The sequence below is a fragment of the Siniperca chuatsi genome, linkage group LG10, assembly GCF_020085105.1.
Source record: "Siniperca chuatsi isolate FFG_IHB_CAS linkage group LG10, ASM2008510v1, whole genome shotgun sequence".
Classification (NCBI taxonomy): domain Eukaryota; kingdom Metazoa; phylum Chordata; class Actinopteri; order Centrarchiformes; family Sinipercidae; genus Siniperca; species Siniperca chuatsi.
The window spans coordinates 17,652,319-17,670,504 of NC_058051.1; the positions used below are offsets into that span (position 1 = coordinate 17,652,319).

Consider the following 18,186-nt stretch of genomic DNA (forward strand, 5'->3'; position numbering starts at 1 on the left):
ATGTCTTACGGTACGTTACGTTACATAACATCTTTGGGTTTTAAGAAATTTGTGTTCTGCATTTCTCTCTATTTTCTGATGTTTTATAGCAAACAATTAATCAAGAAATTCATCATCAATCAATCATGAAAATAATTGTTAGTTGCAGCCTTAATCACCCATGATAACCTAACCGACATTGTATTAATGTAAGCATACACGCCAAATATAAAGATTTATCAAAGACAGGTGATATTGGTGCAGATTAGCAAGGTTGAAGTTCACATGCTATTTAAGGCATTATTATTCAATTTTCATTGACCACATTGTTATTATTGATCTATAAAATAGGTTGCAACTTGTGTTACATTCTTTCCCCATCATATTTTCTATTGAAATATTTGCCTTGTCTTAGCCATTCTTCAAGTTACACTACAAATAATATAGAAAAATTACAAGTAGCGCACACAATCCAAAGTGGTAAATGGAGCATTGCAAAATGTAATACTGTAGGCCCATATTTATTAAAAACCTCAAAAAGGAAAATCTTTGTCATTATAGAGATTACTAAACTGCAACCAGTTCATGCTGTAATGTAAAAGCGAAAACTGCAAGTACAGCAATTAAGGAAAATGATCAATGTTAAGTACAGTTATTCATTACTTTATAAGACACGTAAAGGTTAATTGTCCGACTATCATCTGCTCATTCAATTATTTCATTTAATGTGGAAAACAGAAAAACAAAAACATGGATCAAAATTTCATTTTTCCATTTTTTATGGGCATCAAAAGGTTTCATCTTGAGGTGGAGGTCTACTTTTGATACATGAATGTAAACTGAAAAAACTAAATCTTGATTAATCAAATAATTGAAAGAACAGATGATAGATGGACCATTTATATGGTCTGAAATTTATAATAATGATTATGGTAACAACAATCACTAACAGCTTTTCATATAACAGGTAAGATGAGTCTAATTCAACAAAAACAGAGTTCTGTATCAAAATCTACATTCACCAATTTATATAGCTTATACTGACTATACTCTGCTCAAAGGTAATTTTTCTTCATTCTCTAAAATAAATTTCTATTTAGTCATTAACCTTGTGATCTAAATCTTCTCTTAATCCTCAACCTATCACTGATGCAAGAAGTGCGGCCATCACCAAAATCTTCGAGGGTGAGCCTGATCACCTCGTCCCCTCAGTTTCAGATGAACTGCTTGACAATAACATGTTCACCATCGCAGGCCGGACGATTGGCTATTCCTTCTTGCAGCGCAGCCTGAATTTCCCTGGACTTAGCCTAGCTATTATTCACATTCTCTTCGGAGGTTCGTTGGAGACTACTCTTGTGACAATACAAGACTGCCCTGACCTCGACATCTGTGACGCTGTGAAAATGGTGAGCACTGAGTTTAACTAAGGTCAAAACACAACATGAAAAATAGAGGCATATATTTTCTACTAAAAGGCTATCTGTCACTTAATGCACTGACCTCCGCATCATAAAACTGCAACCAATGTAATTTATTCTATGCAAGCTGCATGAATAAAACATCCTTTCCATTTTGTTTTATTCCAGCTTGATGGAGACACAGAATTAAAAGAATTTGACTCCATCTATCAGCTCTGCCTGTTGTGGGACCTGCCAGCACCAAATGCCACCAACAGGAAATGGCTGTCTGAAAAGCTTCTCTTGCATGCTGTAATGTCAAAGTGTTTCTATTTACTTTACTTTAGCTTCTCAACTCATGTTAATCTCTCCACGCTAGTGCTGAACAGACTGAATTCCCTGTCATTAAATAACATACAGTATAATGTCTTTAATGAGTATTCCAAAGAGCATTTCCCATATCCTTATTTTGTTATACTTTTATTTAAAGACATAAGACATAAGTCTTTCAAACAGTCTTGATAATGGCTCAGAAAAGGTCAAGTCAAGTCAGTTTATTTATATAGCACAGTCTAAAAACAACCCACAGTTGACCAAAGTGTTTTACACAGTAAAAAGCCACTTTTTTGCTGCCAGCCATTTCAACAATTTATTGCAAAGGCCATGTTGTTACTATGTTGAGTTGAGTCTGATCAATAAGCAGAACCGCTACAACAACAACAAAAAAAATTGTTGACAATTTCCACCCTGTTGCCACAACCATTAGAAGTCCCTCTTCACTGGCATCCGCAACAGAATCCAACAATAAATCTCTATCATTCAACTTCCAATCATCTGAAGCCTGAGTGGCTTTTAAACTATCTGAGTAACATCACTTGGTTGTGTCTCAGACTATTTTTTGGCATTGTGAAATAATGTACATACTGTATGAAGACATTTAATAGTTGTTTATGAAGATCTACAATTGTGGTAAGGGCAAAGAACACACTCAAAACATCTGGCTATGCTAATAAACTTCCACTACATTAACTTCCATTTTAAGGCAACAGAGAGAAGACTTCCAATGAATTATTTTTTGTACATTGTGCCATGTCTTCTGTATTGCAGGTTATTGAGCGAACAAGTCAAATCAATCAATTTCGAAAAAGGCTTAAAAGACACAGAGCTATGGGCACTTCTCATTCACAGAAGAGATGTAATCCCAATTCTGTTTCCCAGGGAATCAGAAGCACAAGTCACACCTCAGGTACAGCAGCACAGGCACATCTAACAGTGGTCCAATGCTGCAAACAACTGGCCCTTATTCAGAAAAGGTTCCTTTGAATTTTGATTATTGTTCTCATGAAATATCAAGTGTGAGAAAGGACAAAATGAGCACCAAAATGTTTGCTGATTAACTACATGTGGAAGGCATGCTCGCTGATTTGTTATAGCGCCCACTAAATTCCAAAATGTACAAAACAACAAAATAGTGCTATTAGATTAACTTTGATGATATGTACAGTATGATTGGCCTATTTACTTTTCCTTCACAAGAACTTTAAAATTTAAGTTTATTGTTTTAAATACAAAATAGTCCATAAACACTAATAGTCAAGGAGTTCAGATTCATTCGCTTTGCACTGTAAATTGCACCAATACCAAATACTAAGAGGATCATAGATTATTTTGAATACAGCTGGAGTTACATGTGATTTCAGATTATCTTGGATTGCATCATATGGCCATCATCTATAACTGTCATCTTTGAGAGCTACAAAATCCAAGACAAAGACGAGTCCGATGTCACGGATGTGTGTCGAGTATCTGGCTACTTGAAAACATTTATTGAAAATGGTTGGAAGGAGTTTTGTTAATGTGATATTTTTTAAGCTACTGCAGCATGAAGCCTTTTTAGTAGATTCTGTGTTGTCTGATCAGCTGCTTTTTTAACACAGCGCCTCCAGCTGAGCTAAAGAGTCTCATAAAGTTCTAGATAGGATGGGAGGTGCCAGCCACAGGGATGAAGGTGGAAATAGTAGATACCACACTTCCGACAGCCTCAACATGTTTTGAGAAGCTGAGGCTGCCGAGGCATTACACAGCATACGAAACATTTCATCAAGATTTGTGTGCATGCATATCAACCAGTTACAGTGGTTTTGGCTGTGCCTGAAGTGGAATAATGTTCACCTTAACTGTATGTAGATTGAATGTGTGGGACTTGCCAATTTGTGTGTGACTGTTATAATATGTATAATAAACCCATCTTTGATTACTTGACCTGAATATTTTTGTTTCGATAACTTGTTTTACATTTCTTATTTCTTATTATTTTTACTTCTCAATCTTGAATTTGCACTGGCTTTCCTGTCGGTGTAGTCAGCGCTCAAATTACACTGTGGCTTTCAGGGGAGCCCTATTTTTCGGAGGTGGGAGGGTACTGTACACATGCACATGCATACATGAATGCGCCCACCTACGTGCAAAAATATACTATCATATATTTCAGTTCAAACAGAGAATATTTAGCCTGGAACAACAAAGAAACTATTCACTGCAGGAATGTTTTTTTTTTTTTTTTAAATTGCTCTCTGCCGAGAAACAATGAAAATGCCAACGCACAGTGGACAGGCAATGGTTTGCGTTGCTTTGTTAAATAGACCAGACTTAGGTTTCATCCCATGAGAATTACGAACATGCACTCCCACGCAATTCATGGCCACAGCAGGTATAGACACCATTGTGTGTATTAGACACAAATCATCCGAAATTATTATGAGTGAAAAAACACGCACATTGACAAGTGCTGTACTATTAGCCTATTATTTATTTCAGGAACCTAAATATACAGGAAAATATACATTTATACAGAAAAAAGCAGCTAATGTAGCATTGAGTCACTAGCTTCAAGCAGATATGAGGAGCGGGCTACAAAAGTCTGGTAAGCTCACTCCACACACCAAGATTTTTAAAAGTCTTCAGTCCCAACCGATGCAGAATCTATGGCTCCAGGTTCTCAAATGTGAATAACTGTTGGAAAATATTTGCTGATTTTCTTTTCTCAGTTTTGTATGATAGATGACAGTGTCCATTTGGGCTCAGTACCCACAATGACCACATGATGGTGGCAGAGGTGAATGCTCATCATCCACTCTGCTTTCTCTGTTGGCATTAGCAAGCAGCTCCTCACTCCATTTGTATTAATGCTTTCTCATCCATGAAGCATATCTGAGTGACCTTTTACTAGCAAGTCCCTAAAGGTCGTGGTGATTAAGTACAAAGGCTGAAATTACCATGAGATTGTGTTCTATTTACTGTGTAAGAGGGTAAACAGCTGATTTACCATTTGACTCTTCAAACTGATTATCTGTTAAAGGTTAACCTTTAGACAGATAAAAAAAAAAGAAAAAAAGAGTGACGAATTTACTTGCTCATAAGATAAAACATGGAATAAGAGAAAATATCCATAGTCAAACTTTGAAAGTCTGAAAACATCAAGAGGAACATCAAGATAGTTCTTGATGCAGTTAGCTGGGATGTTATCATATACACTCACTTTCACCCACTCTTACTGTTGCTTTAAGAAATCTAGAAGGAGACCTTATGCCTTTGTAATGCACGAAAAAAATATCCACCCAATATTTCTGTCAACAATTCTATTCTTAAGTTTTAGTTATCACAGCAGGCAATTTCAGGACTGGCAGACAAGACAACTTAAACAATACAAAACTGCCTCAACAATGTGGAGTTCACCCAGTTTAGCAGGGCTGACTGCTTCCTGATTGTCCTGTAAATCTCTCTCATAGTCCAAAGACTAGGCATAGACAGGGGACAATGTATAAAATACCACATTTATCATTCTACCATTTAACACCAGAAAGATAATTCCTAAACGGGGCCTGCAGTAATCTGAAACAAAAGGAGAGGGAGGGGAGAAAATTTCTACTGTGCATAGCAATACACTGCTTTTCAATCCAAGTTCCCTCCCCATTCAACTCGCTCTCTCTCTCTCTCTCTCTCTCTCTCTCTCTCTCTCTCTCTCTCTCTCACCCAGCCAGTCAGTCAGAAACTCCCTTGTTCCTCAACACGCAGTAAGTTTGCAGACTGAAGCAGCAACAACAGAAGCACCTCCCTTTCTCTTCCACATCTGGAAGAGTGGAGAGGCACATATCAACAACTCTGTCTGAGTCTTTTTGTAGTACTGGACTGACCAGGATAACGTCATACACTTGGGTTAGTAAGAGAAGCTACCTTTCTCTTGCAGACTACAAGTGCAACTCCTCCACCTAACTTTGGACCGCTGGTTTCCTGAACACACCCCATTGCTGCATTAACGCTACTCCGATCAGGGAGTCAAACTTCAACCTGTCCATCATCACTGACTGACAGCAACTACTAACTGCAGGTAAGTAATGTTAATATACCGCAGACTGCTTAGGCTTCCTGGTTAAGCATCCTGCTTTCTGTTTGCTTCTTACTATATCTAATTTCCTACTCTTTCTGCCGATGCATGATGGGTAAAACACTCTGCCACAATGTAAATGTATTTTCCATTAAGCTCTGGTGCTAGTCAGGCCAGAGGAAACTCCTGTGTTTGAACAAATGCTATCATGCATTAGAGTTTGCAAAGAGGTATCAAAGCGTGCAGTTAAACATTAACACAATGTGGAACACTAATGTACAAGAAAACCCTCAAAAGATCTTTATGCTCTCTTGTGTGGGCAACAAAGTGTAGAAGTTGAAATAGAATAGTAGGCAACTCCTACTGATATTAATCTCAGCCTAAATCATGCAGATGTCACATGCAGTCACATCTATTTCATGAACAGACTTCCTGATTTGTACAAAGTTTACACTCCTTACCTCTCATTCACTCTGTTGTATTTGAGCCTTCCCATGTACAAATGTCTGTGTCCCCACATGTCTAAACTTGCAGAGCCACCTTTTTTAACATGGTCCAGAATTCATGTTCAAGAATACTGCGCCTTGATGTTTAACTCTGGATTTACTGGGACGCCCAGAGAGGAATCATAAACCTTGTCTTTCTAAAAAAAAAGTGCCCTAATTTTATAACAGAGTTATGGCTCTAATAACCTTTTAGTCTGTCAAGTGAGAATTACTCACCACTCTATGCATTCCCCTCTGTGGTCAGATTGACAGCTGTCAAACCTGTCAGTCCCATCACTATCTGCCAATTCTGTGAGATGACTTGTCCTGGAGCATGGGAGTTGGAGTCATTTTCATATCATGAGACTCAGCTCATGTCCAAGCTTCTACCTTCTTTTTCTGCTCCTCATTGATTGTCTTGCCTCCAAAAATGAATTGCTGTAAAATGACATGAAAGGGTTGTAGAGTTATTTGAAACCACTTCAAGTCATATTTTCCTAGTTGGGCTCTCGTGCCAGGAAAAGGCACTCCTGTCTCATTTCCAGGACTGTAGAATATACAAACTGCAAAGCTTTACATAAAATAATCCTGAAAATGCCAGTTGGTGTCTGTGTGGCTGTTTATTACGAATTCTTTCCAACAGAACATTAATAATCAAGGCCTTTCACCTTCCTCTAGGTTTCACATCCTATACTTCTTCTGTTTCAGCACTGTTCCCTGAACCTTACTCAGTTCAGACTTCTGTGGCTGTGCTGGTCAGTTTGTGACTTATCTACATTGTTTCAATTCAATTTTTGTCACATATGACTCTGAAAGCAGTTGACATCTGTTGGAACACTTAAAAGTAATGTCAGAGACTCAATGATCGCACAAAAACAACCTGATTAAACTTTTTAAATTGGCTTTACATTAAATAGCTTGCCTGGGTAGTAGAACTTTTATATCCTGATAAATTGATAAGTTAAGCTCTTATTGTATAAATGATTTATATGTAACATTAACACATGGGTAAATCGCAGATGTTATTCGCCATCCATTCCAGTTACAGCCCAGAAAACATTCTGAGAAAACTGCAGTCAATTATTCCCATATCTTAAGAATTCACTGTCTTGCCTTTGAATAACCCCCAGAAATAGACTGAAACAGCCAATGCTTACAATGACGGAAAGCCACAATGCTGCTCCACCCATTAATTTACTCTGAGCTATGAGTTAATATCATACAATGAGCTCATATTCACATTAAGTACCATTCTGGTGTCAGCAATAAAAAGTTATGTTTAATTTTGGGGTGTTGTATTTACTTTTAAAGAAAGAGAGAGAGGAATAATTTGGTATGGCCAGGCTTCTCTATACTGACTTGCTTTAAAAACAGAAAGTGTGACCAAGGGTGACAGGAAATGGCCTAACATTTTCATACTCTGCTCTGAGAGCTCAGCTCCATCCTCTGACTACTAGAAAAAGGAGCAGACCCAGGTAGAGTAGCAGCTGCTTTACATATTTCCTGCTTAATAGAATAAACCTACAACTCAGATTAAAAGGTACAGTCTGCAGAAGTGATGAGACAGACAGGCAGGGAGTAGATGGTGTGAGTCAGGGACAGGGAGGTGGGAAGGTTTACATGTTCAGGAATGTGGATGTGGATACGCGAGAATGGAGTGGGAGGGTCATGCTGGGAAACACAGAGGGTACAAACAGGCAAGGTGCCAGGGTCTTTCAAATCCCACCAACAAGACTCCTCTGAAAGTCATGTTTTCACATTACTTCCACACTGGCTGTCTCGAGCGAGAGAGCAACTTTCATCTCTAGCAATTCTTCTTTAATTTCCCACTGCTGGCTTGCTGGTCCTTTACAGAAGCCACAGAGAACTGACAGAGTGAAATTACAGTCTCTGGACCTGGCTTGACAAAACCAAAATTACAGGCGACCAAATATAAATGTTTAAATGAGTTTCTTACAACAAAAACTTGTAAACTTGTAAATGTGTTTGTTTGATGGTTGCGTAAAGGAATTTATTAGTTCCTTGATCCATTTGTTTTTCTATTTAAGGCCTAGTTCCACATGTAAATTACAGGCATTTAAACCTGGTCAAGAAAACAACATCTGAACTGTATGTCCTGGAAGAATATACCAATAAATTATTTTAGCCACGGTCTCTGTCTCTTTCCAGATTTTTACTCTTTTCTACCATCGAATTCACTGTTAGCTATTCCTCTCTGAGACGTAGATAATCACCGTCTCTGGGTCTTTGTTAAGGTGCTGTATCTTTATAGACAGCTTCTGGATAATGAAGATGAAAAAAATTAAAATAAATAAAAAGCTGAAAGTCAGTTATCACAATGTGTGTGTATGTCTGTGTTCATGCATGTATTAGTAAAGGATGCCATTAGGAGGAGGAAACAAGTGTGGCCGCTGTCAAAAGACAGTTTACTTCGCAGAAGAGGTACTCTGTGACGGGCAGAGCTTCCACAAGTCCTGCTTCCTGTGCAGTGAGTAAACTCTTTTCTGCTTCCTGTCATTGTCAATGTGGAAACTGTTGAACTTCTGACACTTATCACTTGTCATTGCAGTCACAAGTAATGCTAGTCCAAATGTGAACTGTTGCTCATCTATTCTCAAAGAAAAATGTATATGGATACTAAAATAAAATGCTGTTCTAGGGTGCCATGGATGGCTGCTTAAAAAGAAACAAAAATTTAAGATAGTCTTGTTGCATTTCACATACTCTAATACTTGAAATGAAATGAATACATGAAAATTTCTAGATTTTCCTCTTTTATGACAAATATCCTCCTGTATAACATTTCAACATGTGTAAAGTCTTATAAGATACGCTCACTCTTTGATTCTCAGAGGCTAAAAAAAGTAATACCTTCTTTACTTGGGCAGTTACCCATGGGAATAAGAAAACTACACAAACAAAACAAGATAATCTACCTACACTTACATCACTTAAGGGTAGATTAATTTCTACATTTTAAAATCATAAACATACATCATAACTTTAAAGAAAATGAATATCAATAAAAGAAATTATTGAAATAAATCAAGAAACCAAAGTGTTTCTCTCCCTCTACTTGGTTCGTGGTGTTCTGCATGGAGTTATTTGTGTTGTAATCGAACATTCCTGTGATGGAATTTAGATGAGAACATGCTTCTTCAACAGAACTGTTCCATAAAAGGAAACAGTTAGGAGCCTTTCCAAATGTGCTCAAAAACATGTGCACAGATATCCAATAATAACAATAATATACGTATGTGTGTGCATGTGAATGTGTCTGTTTGTGCAGTGGTGTGTGGGAAAAACTTGGACAGCACAACTGTTGCTGTTCATATGGATGAAATTTACTGCAAGGCATGCTACGGCAAGAAGTACGGGCCAAAAGGCTACGGTTATGGCCAGGGAGCAGGGACCCTCAGCATGGACAAGGGAGAGTCTCTGGGTATTACACATGACGAGTGAGTAACACACCGACACACACGCTTCTTGATCTCTTTTTAAGGCGCTTTATCCACGTTTTCACTCTCTCTCTTCGTCAGACCTGCTCCTCATCGTCCTACCAGCAACCAAAACCCATCCAAGCTGGCTCAGAAGTTTGGAGGGTCTGACAAGTGCCCTCGCTGTGGCAAGGCTGTCTACGCTGCTGAGAAAGTGATTGGAGCTGGGAGTGTAAGAAAACACACACATGCACACACGTGCATGACTGCAAAAACACAACCCCTTTTAAAATAGATCTTCCATTTATTTACAGGCATGGCACAAGACTGGATGTTTCACATGTGCCACATGTAGGAAGAGCCTTGAGTCAACCACACTAGCAGACAAGGATGGAGAAATCTACTGCAAAGGTAAAACTTTGTCTTCACTTCCCATACAAGAATTAGTTCAAACAAAATCATAGCATATTGCTATACATTATGCAGAGCCCCGTTATTTGGTACTGCACAAGCATTCTTAAACACACATTTAACCTGTTTATACCAGACTGCTGTAAGGTCTGGTTGTCACAATTAACACAAGACCTAGGTCTTCAAATGTGGTTCCATACACATCTGCTAAACTGATAAACCATACAAATATACCAGTCCTAATAAAATTATGTTTTCTAACTTACTGTATAGTAATTTTGTGTAAGACCTGTTATCAATGCTGGTCCAGAGTGGTGAAGCCAGGCAGGATGATCCGTGTTGATCCATTCAGGCTGCATTTGACTGAAAGAGTGTATGATATAGGTGATGCATCATACAGAATTAACACAACATACACAGTGTGACTATTCGAGCAAGATTACAAGAAAATTGAAGAGACTGAGTTGTAATAAACACAAGAATACAGCAGAGGGCCCCCTAACACAAAAAGAGATCCTCAAATACACGACAATAAAATTGTCAGGGATAACAAAAACAGCTCAGAACCTCCTTTTGACTGTTAAACTCCTTTTTTGTATATATTGAATAGAGAGCATACAGACTCAGAACTCCAGAACTCCACAAACCTTATCTTACATTACTGAAGTGCATTTCTCTGCCTCACAAAGCATGCAGTATTGCTTCCACCTGACCAATGTTGAGCATTTTCGATCCGTTGTGGTTCTAGTATTCCATGCATTGATTTATTCTAATATTACATTAAAGGAAGGAAGCAAACTGCACATCGCAACCCTCCAGCCACACTTTATCACACTTTTTTTCCAACTAACCTCTTTTGAGATATGCCAAGCCTAGTTTGGGACATTTAACCTTTATACATAAATTAAGGATATGACACATCGCTGGGTAGTTAATAAACCCTTTTCACGGAAGACATTTTGTCTTGTCAAAGCAGGTAAAGCACATGTGGGATTAATAACATTAATAATGGCTGCAATCCATTTAGGAGAGCCACTTCCAGGGTCCTGGTATTATGCATGCTCACTCACTGACATGGCTTTCTGGGACACTTCATGGAGCCATTGTTAATGTTATTATTTACAGCTGTGCTTTCCTGCTTTGACAAGTCAAAATGTCTGCTGTGAAAAGGGTCTACTACCTCCATTTTCGTAGGGCCCAATCTGCATTTGTGATCACAGCATTGGAGTCGTACATCGCTCTGCAATTCGGTGTTGTGATCTCACAGATGTCTACCATATGCCTGGAATGATAAAATGTCTCCCGGGCAAAACCAACGTTTAAATCAAATATTTCCACAGACTCTTCTCCTTTGCTGGAAGTACGTTAAGATAGCGGCAGCCCGAGGCAGTAACCACAGACTTCAACACATGACCTGTAAAAATATTGGTTTTAAATGTTGGTTTAGCCACAGGCAAGCATTTTAAAGTTCAAGGCAGACAATAGACATTTGAGAGATGAAAGAAATACCTTTGAAGGTGCAAACTGTAACAGTTCTAAAGGGTATAAAGGGTTTTCCCTAAGGTTTGCTTAATGGAATAACAGAGTAAAGTCCTGTGGTCACAAATGGGAAATTGTTCCTGCTATTATGAACAACCACTGTTACTGACAATGTGAATGGTATTCCTAGTTTGTTCCTCTTGTGTTTTATCATTACACTCAAGTATAGACCTTTTCAGTCAAAGGACTGAAGCACAGGTGTACTTAATAATACTGTATTTATGATGGCTGTATACCATTTAGGTGAGCCAGTTCCAGAGTTTAGTATTGTACATCCTGGCTCACTGGAGAGGCTTCTTGTCCATGTGGATAAAGAAATATGCTGTACGCTGCACATTAACAAATAATTTGAATCTGTTTCCCAAGTTGTTTCTTTCAGAGAAATGAAGCAGCTTCTAGCTAACATTAGCCCCATTTGTGACCTCATCACTGTGAGTCGGTCTCTACAGTTTAAGGTCACACCCCGTTCCTAACGTAATTTTTTTAAAACTATCGTCCAGCAGTGAGTTGTAGCTTCAAAGAAATTCTTGTGATCCTACAGATGTCTTCTGTCTTAAAATGTTTGGAAGGGTCAAAACCAGCGTTCAAACCAAGTTTTGATTTCCTCCCTGCTGAGGTCATGGATGAGGTCCTAAATGGGGCTAACGTTTATGATTTTAGCTAGCTTTGACTCGAATGCTGAGACATGCGAGGCACCAACTATGGTTAAGTAAAGGATATGATATTGATGCCATAGCGTGGAGTTATTTGACATTACCTTTCTTCCCAACAGCCTGTTATGGCAAAAACTTTGGTCCCAAGGGATTTGGATACGGACTGGGAGCCGGGGCGCTGGCGCATACTCAGTAGAGACCACAGAGATCTTCGTCGACAGGTTTCGAGAATGCTGCACTACTGTCTTCTTCCTGCAGAGGGCAGACTGCTGCCAGTAAACATTCCCCTGACAGACACATGCTTGATAAAAAGCTGCATTATAAATTGTACAGTGGAAAAGATAACAATTTTAGTCTCATATAGGCCAAAGGTGATTACTAGTGCTGTTACAGTAAATCTTGATATAATCCACACTTAATACTGAAACATCTGTTTAACAATGCGTTGTTGATCTGCCCTAACTGCATTTTTATCATCCTCTTCTTATTGTGCGGCTGTTTCTCTCTCTGCAAAGTCTATAATCTATGTAATAGAGTAAATGCTGCTTGTCTATGTGCTATGCTTTCCAAACAGCATGATAATAAATAAAATGGAAAGGTAATGATTTTAGTGTCCGTTTTTCTTAATCGGTGCAAAAAATTACATAAGTGTGTGTGTGTGTGTGTGTGTGTGTGTGTGTGTGTGTGTAAGGAATAGGGAAGTAAAGTAGTCTGGAGGGTGACATGTTCATTGTATCCATTCCTCTCATAACATTGCAGTGACACTGAGACTATATGTCCAGTTTCTTGAGAAGTTGGGGGAATTACAGCTTCACTCCACCCACAAAGCTCATCTGTCACATTAGAGCCATGATGGAATGTCAAGGATGGAATGCCTTTTAAGCTTTAATTAAGCTTTCCCTCTTAATTACAGTACAGTGAAGTGAACCCTCAGAGGAATCAGCAGGGCTTTTGTTATGAAATTCTAACCCGTTTCTCCACTTAATTTGACCTTAATCATGACATTCAGTTGGTTTCAAACATGCCTACTATTATTTCAGGATGTGTAAATATAATATAATATATAAAATAGTATATCAGAACTGGAATTGCTCCAGCACATTGTTGCAAATGCAATAAACTAATGAAGTCCCATCTTCCAGTTTCTATCTGCTTACACTTTGTTTCTCTCTCACACACTGAAGCATTACAACGTTTGACTTTTTTCCACCCTTTGCCTCCCACTCACATTCCTCTCAAAGAGAGACAAGAGACAGCAGCTTGTCATGGAAGTTGAAAGGGCAGCTAAATGTGATTTTAACTAACTTATTTTTGTAGTTTATTTATACTGACAGTTGTGTGGCAGGCTTTTCTCAACAGGTGCACTGTGACCTAAGTGGGAGGTGGCTAAACCCACCTACCTGTATTTCTGTTAACACACAAACACCGCGCAGAGTGCTGTAAAATCCAACTGTCTACGTATACTCACTGACTTAACACACACACACACACACACAGAATTTCATAAACAGCCCGGATCTCCTCCTGTCGTCACCAGAAGGAGGCGGGGTGCTAGTTCAAGGGAGAGAAGGTCCACAGAGGAGCTGGGCATGTTCAAACATATCCAGGCAGACCAGCCTACCAACCTCCACGGCGTGCTGTCATTGCGCACGGATTGGATTTATACACAGACTAGGCTGTATGAGAGTGTATGCATCAGCTATTAGCCTATTGCTAACCGATATGTTTTCCTGAGGGACACTTGACACGACACAGTAACATAGGCCTATTAGATGTTTATTTAATGGATTTATCTTGAGATGTACAACTGCTAAAGACTTTCTAAGTTTCGGCTCTGTCTGAAGACGTCGGCTCAGCGCGGCCATGTCTCTCCCAGCTAAAGTGATGAGAGACGGGCTGCTTGAGAAGCGCAGCAGCGGGCTCCTCCAGCTGTGGAAGAAGAAGCGCTGCGTGCTCACCGAGGAAGGGCTGCGCCTGCACAACTGCAAAGGCGGCGGCGGTGATGCTCCGAGCTCGGCGTGGAGCCCCAAAGCCAAAGAGCTCCGCTTTGAGCGCATGGCCACGGTGGACTGCGTGGAGTACAAGCGAGGGCTGGTGTACTTCACCGTGGTCATGGCTACGGGGAAGGAGATTGACTTTCGGTGTCCGCAGGACGGCACGGCTTGGAACGCGGAGATTGCTTTGGCATTGGTGCGCTATAAGAACCTGCAGGCCGTGCAAACAGGACGGAACAGGCACCTGTCCACAGCATACCTGGGCAGCACTGGGGAGGATGAGGAGCTCTGACCTGGTAAAGGTAAGCCTTCTTTGGTTGGAGGTGAAACAGAATGGGGCCATCAAAATGTAGCCAATAAGTCTGAGAAGGCTCTTCCATTTATTTACTTATTTAGGCTCAAATATAAATATATTTTGGGTTTGGGGTACAGTGTGGCACCACACCCTTCCATAGCTGGAATGTCTCAGGTTCATTCCCAGTACCAAGTTTGTGTCACTGAGACTGACAGTGAAATCCTAGTCAAAGCATCACTTAGGGGAAAGCTATGAATGTCATAAATTGCTGTCTTTTTTTCCCTCCCAGCCAGAGATTCTCAACCATTTGCCATCAAAGACCCAAAAGTCTCCATTCAGTGCAGCCGCTGACTTCACTGATAATCTTCCCCTCCTGTGGTTAAAGGGGTGCTAATAGTTGTAACAAGCTGGTGCAGTGATTGGATGGAATGAAAACATCCAGACTCTTGGGGATGAGGTGGCACATGGCTGAGAAGCACTCTAGCCTCAAGCTAAGCTCGTGCTGAAGGTTATTTACATGTACCACTTCAGTGTTTAGACGTTCCACTGTAGAGTCAAAGTCATGTCAGTTTTTCCTTACTATGATCATCGGCCTGTACTGCACCACAGTCTTCTTAGGACACAAAACGCACTCTCACTTGAGGACATAATTACGATGCAATGTGAGCCTCCAAAATAACATCTGCCTGCCTCTCCCTCACCAGGCAGCCAAGTATTTTTAAACACACACACACACACACACACACACACAGCCTTCTCTTATGTATTTAAATGACATAAATACAATTGGACATTTGGGGTGACCAGAGCTAAGCGCCCCATACCTTTTTTCAGCTTTTCCACATTTAAGACACAATCAGTGCCATCACATGACGACAGTGTTATTTACTGAAACTGGTCACTGAAATCTCAAATGTTCATGAACTGAGTGTGTAAGTGTAAGTGAACTATGAGCTCACAGCCCAGGAATCCACTGCGATGCTTCCTTAAGAGAGCTGCAGTAGTCAAGTGCCTAAATTAACTTAGTAGCTGTGGTAACAGTGTAATATAACTCACTACAAATGTACTTTGTAGAACACCATCAGCTGCCCCAGTGTCAAATATATAAAGTAACAATTAAATATTAAAAACCTGCTTTTCTTTCTACAGTCTTTCTACTTCCTGGGAGTAAACCAATCAGAGTGGAGCAAGGGTAGAGGACGCCAGATCCATCAGCTTGATTCTGTGGTGCATAGCATGATGGGATGTACTGAACGGCCATCAGCGAATATGGATTAAAGGACTGAGAACAAGTGTCACACACAGTCTTATTGTCTTCCTACATGAGCTTTTTCATGCTGTCATACTAAGCATAGGAATCTGATATACTGCAAGTATGGATGAAATTGTTTTTTCTGTCATGACCTCATTGCTGGAGGTCATTGTGGAGACCGTTGCAAAAGAAAAAGATGGCTTTATATGGACAGAAACTGGGAAGCTGGGACACTGTTTACCCTTTGTGCCTTGATGTTTCAAAAATATCTTTTATTTTGGACATAATTTCCCAACATTTTCTAACATTGCTGAAACAGGAGTCACTTTGAGTCTTCGGTCTTGCTCTTGATGGAAACACATCACCGTTTGACAGGCTTTGAAAACATTTGTTATAGACTGAACAGATCTACATGTTTTTTCTAAAGCTGAACATGAAGAATAAGCATTTTGCTCATATTCATTGCACATTGTATTCTATATATTTGCTGAAACCATGTACAGTATTACACTCTTAAAAAGATTCAAATATAACATTTAAAATAAAAAAATAACATTTTTGTCAGTAATCCTGAAGTGCTGACATATTTCACTTTTGTTTCTATTTTTGAACAATGCTTCAGTTCTCTACACTGGAACATATACTGTTTCTTAGAGCTAAACAGGCAGCTGCAATTTATTTTAGGTCCAGACCATTAATTGCTACACTCATCTGTTTCCAGTTGTGGTGTAACCTTGCTGTTATAGCCTCTGGAAAATATACACACACCCCAGACACATAGACACACACACACACTGTGGCATTGCTCTCCTGCTCTTGCGTGTATGCTGAAGTCAGGACACCTTTTGTTCTGAGCAGTTTGGAGGACTAATGAGAAGCACAGTGAGCCTGAGGCATGTGCACACAAACATCCACCCACACATACTCACCTACAGAAGCTTACGTGCACACCCAGCATGAAATTCAGCAAGGCCTCAGCATCAGCAGACTCTCGTTAGCGAGGCCTAGCATATATTGTTCATTCAAGCTCGTTTTGTGTGTGAGTGTGTGTGTCAAGAATATAGCAGTCTGTGTGTGAGCTGTGTGCGGCCGTGAGGCACAGTGCAGGTCAGGAATAAAGGGTTGATTGTGTAGCAACTTCTCTTGTTACTGTGGAAAACCCCAAAGTTAGCCACACCGCATGAGTCAGCAAGGGGCCAGGAGCACTGTAAGGAATGGAGACACCCAGTGATGGATCATTGGTCTAAACAGTGTGTGCATGTGTGGGCAGGTGTAAATACACAGAATACTGTATGTGAAGGAGATCTGCGGGTAAGTGCAAGTTTGTGTGCTTGGTGTGCAATAAGTCCAGAGATGGCAAGTGAGAAATTTTTTTTTTTCTGGTGATCCATTTTCTAAGTCTGATCTAGTCTGTTATTTTCTCTCCTGTGTTTATGACTTAAGAAAAGGTGAAAAAAGGTTTTGCCAGGATAATCTTTCTAAGTTTCTTAAAGTACCAGTGGGTAACATTTAGGAGGATCTTTTGGCAGAAATAATTCAGTATGTTTTCATTAGAGTATAATCACCTGAAAATAATAATTGTTGTGTTTTCATTACCTTAGAATAAGCCGTTTATATCTACAGCATGAGAGGGTCCCCTTCCACAGAGGTCACTATGTTGCACCGCCAAGTTTGTACAGTAGCCCACTACGGACAAACCGAACACTGGCTCTAGATATAGGGCCTTTCGCGTTTTTAGCGAGTTTCACAACCACCTTAATTTCTCCCACCAGCTTGGAAAGGGAGGGTGAGGCGAGTGGTATTCAAATGGTTGCAATCTGCAATTTCACCACTAGATGCCACTAAATCCTACACACTGCTCTTTTAAATTTCTTTTTCCATCTGTGTGACAGGTGGGAAAAAAAGTTTTGCCAGATGAAAAAAAAACTTTTGGCAGGTGAATTTCTTTTTTTGTCAGGAACATTATGTGTTTGTTGTTGTAATATTCATTTCAGCCACAAGAGGCTGAGGTGCACCACTACCCCATGTTCTAAATAGGACTAAAAGCATTCATGTTTTCTTCAGATGAAGATGATTAAAATATATTTATAGCCAAAAGAAAGACATGACAGTAACGTTACATAACTAGCTAACACACAATATACTATATGTAGGCCTACCTTGTGTTTAGAGTGCATGGAGAAATGAAAACTCACCTGAATTTTTTTTTCTCACTTGCCTCTCAGGGCTTCCATAAGTCCCTTCAGAGTGTGTGCGCTCACACTACTCAGTGGAATGCCCTGTCTAAACACCATAACCTCTGTCCAGGGTATCTGGTTTTCTCAGCAGATAAACACACACATACAGTGACCTGCAAT

The 18,186-nt window shown here is 39.7% G+C and overlaps 3 protein-coding genes across 13 annotated transcripts in view; 2 read left to right on the top strand and 1 right to left on the bottom strand.

Annotated features, from left to right (window-relative positions):
- The window catches only part of LOC122882395 (neuron navigator 1-like), a 106,237-nt gene extending 93,836 nt beyond the window's left edge, over window positions 1-12,401 (bottom strand). For 9 of the 10 annotated variants that reach the window (XM_044209721.1, XM_044209720.1, XM_044209718.1 and 6 more), the window contains exon 1: window positions 6,486-6,950. The gene's annotated coding sequence lies outside the window, so the exon portion shown is untranslated. Of the gene's footprint in view, window positions 1-6,485; window positions 6,951-10,362 lie in introns of those variants that run through there. The other variant, XM_044209711.1, reaches the window with a different exon arrangement.
- Window positions 5,415-12,893, top strand: csrp1a (cysteine and glycine-rich protein 1a). 2 transcript variants are annotated; one of them, XM_044209798.1, is made up of 6 exons: window positions 5,415-5,766; window positions 8,627-8,736; window positions 9,538-9,706; window positions 9,788-9,917; window positions 10,000-10,096; window positions 12,408-12,893. In XM_044209798.1, exons 2-6 carry the CDS (start codon window positions 8,628-8,630, stop codon window positions 12,482-12,484), a joined length of 582 nt encoding a protein of 193 aa, XP_044065733.1. In that variant the 5' UTR covers window positions 5,415-5,766; window position 8,627; the 3' UTR covers window positions 12,485-12,893. The 2 variants fall into 2 exon arrangements, with proteins under 2 accessions (XP_044065733.1, XP_044065732.1); XM_044209797.1 differs by having other exon boundaries at window positions 5,416-5,766; window positions 8,622-8,736.
- A 931-nt stretch (window positions 12,894-13,824) lies between these two features.
- phlda3 (pleckstrin homology-like domain, family A, member 3) lies at window positions 13,825-16,420 on the top strand. Its single transcript, XM_044209809.1, has 2 exons — window positions 13,825-14,584; window positions 15,727-16,420. The coding sequence occupies exon 1, from the start codon at window positions 14,152-14,154 to the stop codon at window positions 14,572-14,574; it is 423 nt and encodes a 140-aa protein (XP_044065744.1). The 5' UTR covers window positions 13,825-14,151; the 3' UTR covers window positions 14,575-14,584; window positions 15,727-16,420.
- The last annotated feature ends 1,766 nt before the right edge of the window (window positions 16,421-18,186 follow it).

What these genes read in the sequence shown, in the direction of transcription:
- csrp1a (XM_044209798.1), top strand. Translation starts at nt 8,628, where the DNA reads ATGCCATTAGGAGGAGGAAACAAGTGTGGCCGCTGTCAAAAGACAGTT. An exon ending in CAAGTCCTGCTTCCTGTGCA is followed by an intron (nt 8,737 to 9,537) that starts GTGAGTAAACTC and finishes CTGTTTGTGCAG; the next exon opens with TGGTGTGTGGGAAAAACTTG. An exon ending in AAGTGATTGGAGCTGGGAGT is followed by an intron (nt 9,918 to 9,999) that starts GTAAGAAAACAC and finishes ATTTATTTACAG; the next exon opens with GCATGGCACAAGACTGGATG.
- phlda3 (XM_044209809.1), top strand. Translation starts at nt 14,152, where the DNA reads ATGTCTCTCCCAGCTAAAGTGATGAGAGACGGGCTGCTTGAGAAGCGC.